At 42.8% G+C, this 6,369-nt stretch overlaps 1 protein-coding gene across 1 annotated transcript; it reads right to left on the bottom strand.

Moving 5' to 3' along the window:
- Positions 1-1,793: 1,793 nt before the first annotated feature.
- On the bottom strand, positions 1,794-6,134 carry LOC105042024 (uncharacterized). The gene is given in 5 exon segments (XM_073253976.1): positions 1,794-2,196; positions 2,414-2,497; positions 3,124-4,477; positions 5,418-5,982; positions 5,984-6,134. Coding segments are annotated over 5 exon segments (2,142 nt in total). The 5' UTR covers positions 6,037-6,134; the 3' UTR covers positions 1,794-2,110.
- Positions 6,135-6,369: the final 235 nt, after the last annotated feature.

Genomic DNA, 6,369 nt, shown 5'->3' with positions numbered 1-6,369 from the left:
GAAAAACGGAGTCCAACGAGACCAAGATCACCTGAATCGGAGCTCGGATGGAGAAGATACGAGCTTTCGAAGATGGCACGAAAATCGAGGCGGTGGAGGACCGCCGGCGACCGGCGGCGGACGGCAGCGGCGCGGCCGCAGGCGGCGGCGCGCGGGACGCGCGACCCAGGCCCGCGCGCGGGGGGGCCTGCGGCCCAAGCGGGCGCGCGGCCCAGCGGGGCGCGCGGCCCAGCCGGGCGCTCGACCCAGGCGGGCGCGCGGCCCAGCGGGGCGCGGGGCCCAGGCCGGGCGCGCGGCCTAGGCGCATGCGGGCGCGCGGCCCAGGCCCGTGCGCGCGGGCCGGCCCAGGCCAGCGGGCCTGCTGGCCCTTGCCCCGGTCCATCGTGGACCGGGTGGTCCACCGTGGACCGGGTGGTCCACGGCGCGGTCTGTGGACCGCGTGGGCGTTTCTCATGCATTTCTCGAGGTCCACGGCCCTATTCCGTGGACCGGAGCGCGATCGGATGGCCCAGAGAGCTCCCGGTCTTGATCCGACGGTCAGGAGGGTTTTTGGCTTTGTTTAGGATTCCTAATCCTTCTCTAATCATGGTTTAAAGTCTGTTTAAGCCTTTAAAAGGCCTGAGACACAGCAGAGAAGGTGTGGGGGCTCGGGTTTTCATCGTACAGCCGTACGAACCAGCGTGAAGAGAGAGAGAGGCGCGGGTGTGCTGTGAGAGAAGGAGCAGGAGGCTCCTGGACAGCGGTCGCCAGGCTCTTCAGGGGTTCAGGGGGGTCTCCAAGAGAGAGAGAGCTTTTGTGAGGGGAACTTCATGTGAGAGAGAATTGGGTGTATAAGGGTTGAGGGTGAGGTCTCCTCTTGTAAAATTTTCTTTTCATAGTGAAGTTTGCATGCCCCGTGGAGGCGAGCCCTTTTGTGGCTGATCCACGTATTTTGATTGTTTTTCCTTTTGTTTTGTTTCTTCTTTCTTCCTGCTGCATCGCGTGGTACTGAAAGGGTCTTGGGAGGTGGTGTCCTGGCCAGACATCCACCCAACAGATCCAGAATTCTATATTTGATTGTCCGTTCACAAGGCAAATCTGAAATGCATTTCAGTGTACTTCTTAGATTGCAACCCATATTTGCCCAAGTTTTATACTACTAAGAAAGTTAACATATTACATTAGGCTTATTCATTTAAAAAACTGCAAAACTGAAAATCTGATGATATAATTCAACAAAGTCCAACAACCTCAGAGAAATATGTAGTTTTAATCTTGCATGGTTCTAGTAAGTTTCAGCACTGAGCTCCATTCCATTAAACTCAAACCCCACAGGACCCAGGAATATTAAGGCCGGTTACAACCAGCCAAAAGGGAGTAAATAATATGTGCATGACAGTGAGAATGGTGCCAAAGCTAACAATAAATAATTGCAAGTTATTGTGTCCCTTTACCAATGGAAATTTCAGCATTATCTTATATTGTGATCTTTGGCATGCGTCAATCAAATGCAGTTTTGATATCTCGGCTAGTCCACACACTTCTTACGAAAGGAACTGTTTATCAAATTCTTAATAAGGAAATAAACTTTAATCATGTTTTCCCTGATCATGATTTAATCGCATTCTAGGGCTTTTAAAATTCAACTATCAGCTACCTCCAAGCTAAAGTTCGACACATCAAATACAACAGGTTTGCCTTCCAATAACTAATTTCTGAATCTTACCATCTTATGACTGAGAAAGTTCATGTATTTTTTAATTTGAAAAAGCATTGAATTATATGACGGAACTAAAGATCAAAAAGCAGCCAAATAAGAAGAAGAAAGCAATCCCTTCTGATTTGTATAAATCAAATATCTCACAAGTGTATCATTGCCAACATACAAATACAAGCTACAAAAGGAATTGCTCTAGTACAAAAAAAATTCCTGGAAGCATCAGCGTGGTTTGGCCTAATGAACTCCTCATGACCACAAACTATACAAAACTGAGAGATAACAGGGAGAATTTGATTTCCATGACGTGAATCACATGACACACCAAAAAGTATGGAAGACTTTTTTTTTTTTTTTTTTTTTTCAGACTATAACTGGGATGTCTAGCATATATGGAAATCATTCAAATCAGCATTAATATATCATGCTCTGGCATGGTTGGAAAATGCTGATGCTGTAGACCGTCGTTCTGTCACTTAAGCTTGGATTTTCTCCCCTTGCTATGAAATGAAGGAATGGATAACATTGACCGATGTGCTGCAAAAATTCATAATCACTAAGGAGATAGAGGCAACAAATATAAGCAAATACATGTGTATCAGAACAATTTAAGACACCCAAATCCACTTGCAGACTTGGACATTCAGAAGTTGTTTCTGATATTCCCAAACTATATAACACTATGAAGTCGCACGTAATTCATTATGAAGCAGTTACCTTTTGGAGAGTTTCCACATACGCAATCTTCCTTCGGTATGGAGTTTGTAGGAGCACCTGGACTGGAGCAATGTAATGATGGAACTGCTGCAAAGGGTAAACATAGTTAATGTGGCTATAGAACTACAACCATGACTAAGCTTTTTTCATTGGCATCCCTGATGATGTAATATGAAACTGAATATAGAAATAGGTAGAAGAAAATCCAAACACCTAAAGTTGACTAGTTTGACAGTCTTGGATAAGTTTAGAACCATGACATCTAGAATGTGACAATAACTTGAAACTAGAGGCACTGAGCTTCAGTCTGGATTACAATTAAGGAAAAACTTGTGCTTAGGAGCTTCGCATATCAACCCACAGAAAAGTAATACAAAGACAGATTCTTAATTGTGGAGATGTATATTAAGATCAACCAACAAAACCTCCATCTTTTTTACTGTAGAAATGAAAGAAAAGAAAAAAGACAGAATCCTCCCTAGTCCTGAATAAGCTTGAAACAGCTAATATTTTTTTTCCTAACTGCTTAATAAGGGGGTTGTTTGCATAGTAGCTTTGGAAAATTAAGAAAGTTGGAGGGACGATATAAAAACTAAATTAGTTTTTTCTTTCTGTTCACCAGAAAGAAAACCAAAAACTTAGCAGAAACATCAAAATAAGGAACTGGGAAAGAAACAATACAGAGACTAATCAATAGGAAAACAGGATACCTTGATCAGGAAAAACCTTGCCCTCATTTATGTCATGGTAAGCAGGAACTGAGTAGTCCATTCTCAACTTCCTTAGATCATCCGATGATTGGCTTGCCAGATCACGGTCATTTTCTATATCATCACCAGCTCCAGAAGCTGCTGAGACGGATACCGTAACATTTATTATACTTTTCACCACCTTGCGTTTCTTCCCAAATTTAAACCATCTCCTGAACCCTTCTGCCACACCATTTCGCGGTTGATGGGAATCTTTAGTGGCAAGAACAAGTTTCTCAGCTTTCTTCCATTTCTTCCTTACTCGAGCAGGATCAGCCTCCTCCATTTGGTTCATAGCCACCGAAGCATCAACATCCGATGCCTCATGAGAATTGGAATGTGGATATTTGATGTGTGAGTTCCAAGATTCAGGATTTTGTTCTTGTAACTCTTCCATACTCCCTGCAGAGGCGATAAACTTAGAAGCAGTAGGTGAATCATCATCTGCTTTAGATATAGCTGTAAAGTCATCACCATTAGCAGGTCTGGGATCACTAATACTTCCTAATTCTTGGCTGGATCTTGATTTCCCACTATCTGAGTCAGAAGGAAAACCAGTTTCCCTGCCTTCACTGGATGTTCTTCCTAATTCTTCTTCATCCTTATATTCAACTGTGTCAGGTGAACATTCATACTGACCTACCAACCCTTCAGACTCCTCTCCACTTTTCTGCATCTCAGAAGCTATGCAGGTCCTGGATCTAGCTATAGCAGCTCCAGCACCAGGTCCTATCCCATTGCCCCTTCTAAGAAACGGCTTCGACTCGTGTATCTTTTGGAACCTGTTGGAGGTTTGCTTGCTTTGCTCCTTCGAAAATCTTGACGGTGTCGGTCTGGGGATGCTAGTGTTTACTGATGAAAGGTCTTTTAACTCACCAGAACTAATTGAGATGTTTCGCATAGACTTGGACCTTGGAGGCTTCTCTTCCTTGACAATATGAACACCTTCACTGATGCTCATGCTTCGAGCATGCGTCCACGATTGTGAACGAGGGGTTATCTTGCTAGTTCCGGCCAATGGCTTCATATTTTCCTTCCTGTGGTGAGAATTGTTGGAAACTGATTGTATTAGAGGATTTTCAGGCTGAGTCCTTTGTCTTATGGAACCAGATTTGATAGGAGATCTGCTATTGGGTGCAACTGATTTTTGAGATGTGGAGGAAGGTACACTTCTACTAGAGTATAGCTTCTTAGAGTCAGTGCTGCTAGAAGAACCATCATTAAGTCGTGTATCATCATAGAATTTAAACTGAACATACTGAACCTTCTGTTCAAGATTTTCTTCCTCCTTTGTCTGGATGAACTCTACTGTCTGCTGCAAAATGAAACCGAATCGCATTATAAATAATAAGGTCAACAACTTTTGTTCTTTATCAAGTGTGCATGTTAAAGTGGCAAAAGTTCCATCTATAGAAGAGAAAGCAGTATAGAAAAAGTCCAAGGATATAAAAAAAGAAAGGACCTTTGCCTTGCACTTTGAAGATTCAATGAGAAGTATGAAATCAAAACTACATATAACAATGTCCAAAAAAGTAATATCTTTCTTATAGAGGAGGCTATAAACGAATTGCAAAATGACTTAAAGAGTAACCCATAAGTTAGAAACAATCATGATATTAATAATTACGGTAACAATATTTTTTTTCTTTTGAACTTAAACGAAGACCATGAAGTAATATTACCAATGAATACGCAAGTTTATGCATACCCAAGCAAGTTTTCAACTTCGAAACATTCCATATACTACCTATTTTCCATCATGTTTTTCATAAAGAACTATCAGAACATTGTCAAATAAACTATCAGAACATTGTCAAATAAACTGAAGAATTACTACCATTTGGTAGGCAACGAGGTTGAAATTTTTTAAAGTTCAAGCTGGTTAACATATACACTTCATCTTGTGGATTAAATAACTCATTTCAAATTCTCTTTTAGGTCAGAACAATCCTTTCTTAATGAATAAAAAATCCATACCAAATGCTTTCTACAATCATCAATTAATGAGGACTCATGCTGCTTGAAGCCATCCGAGATCATGATTCATAACAAACAAGAGCACCCACACAAACAGAACATACAATTCAGGGGAAAACTTTCAAACTTTACCATGATTCCTGAATCATTTGCACTATCCAAAATTCAACAACAATAAAATAAGTTCCTCAACTTCATATCCTGTAAACTAAGCATGATCCTAGGTTTAAAAATAAGCATGAAGAAGATAATTAGCAAAGAAGAATTCTTTTTAGTACCTGTTCTGTATCCTTCATCATGGAACGAGCAACGAAGGATTTCAGCTTCTCCGCATGTCGAACCTGAAAAGCCAAATCCTTTCTCTCCTCAGATCTTCCAAATCGAGCCTTCAACTCTGCCTGACTCTGTTCCAAGCTGTCCAACATAGCCTTCATCTTAGCTTCCTTATATGTCCTCCTCAATCCCCACTCCTCCCTCAGCTTTGCATCTCTCTTCTCCATATATTTCTCATACAACCTTCCTCTCAAACATTCCAACTTCTTCGCATGGTAACTGCAACCCTCATCATCCCCGATGCTCAAAGAAAAATTGCCATCAAAATCCACTGCGTTACCAATCTCCGGCGATCGATCAGGAGCTGGTCTTCTCTCCCTAGCCTTGTGCATGCGATCTAACTGCAAGTCTCCAGCTCTGGCCATCTTATGAGCAGCCAAGAGTCCTTCCAGTTCATTCATCTTCGTCAGCAGCTCATGATCCAATCCTCTGTTCCTTCTCCACAGCCGCCTCGCCGGCCGAACTCTCTCCATCGGAGAAGAACTCAAATCAGAAACTGTGTCATCTCCCGTCTTCCATTTCCACCTTCATCATCTGATGAGTAGCAGAATTTGCCAAAACCATACGAATATTCTTCTTCTACTGCTACTCTCTGAATCGCAACTACTCTCTCTAAATTGATATCTCTCAGCCTTGAACCAAGAATCCAAGAAGCTCTCAGGCCTTCGTATTAATAATATTATTATGACGGCACTGGAATTAATAGTTGGTATTCATACCGCTGATCGTGGACTCCTTCCACCGCTGGCTTCCGAAGCGGTCTATCCGGTCCGAGACGCCAAGCCGCATGATGGACCGGTCTCTCAGCCGGCCCGAAAGGATCCTCGTCCCGTCCAATGGGCTTAGATTGCTGCCACGTAGCACTTGTCGGGGCTGCGGATAGCGAATAGGATGGGG

Source organism: Elaeis guineensis, chromosome 3 (genome assembly GCF_000442705.2).
Source record: "Elaeis guineensis isolate ETL-2024a chromosome 3, EG11, whole genome shotgun sequence".
Lineage (NCBI taxonomy): Eukaryota > Viridiplantae > Streptophyta > Magnoliopsida > Arecales > Arecaceae > Elaeis > Elaeis guineensis.
This window is presented reverse-complemented; position numbering and strand designations above follow the sequence as displayed.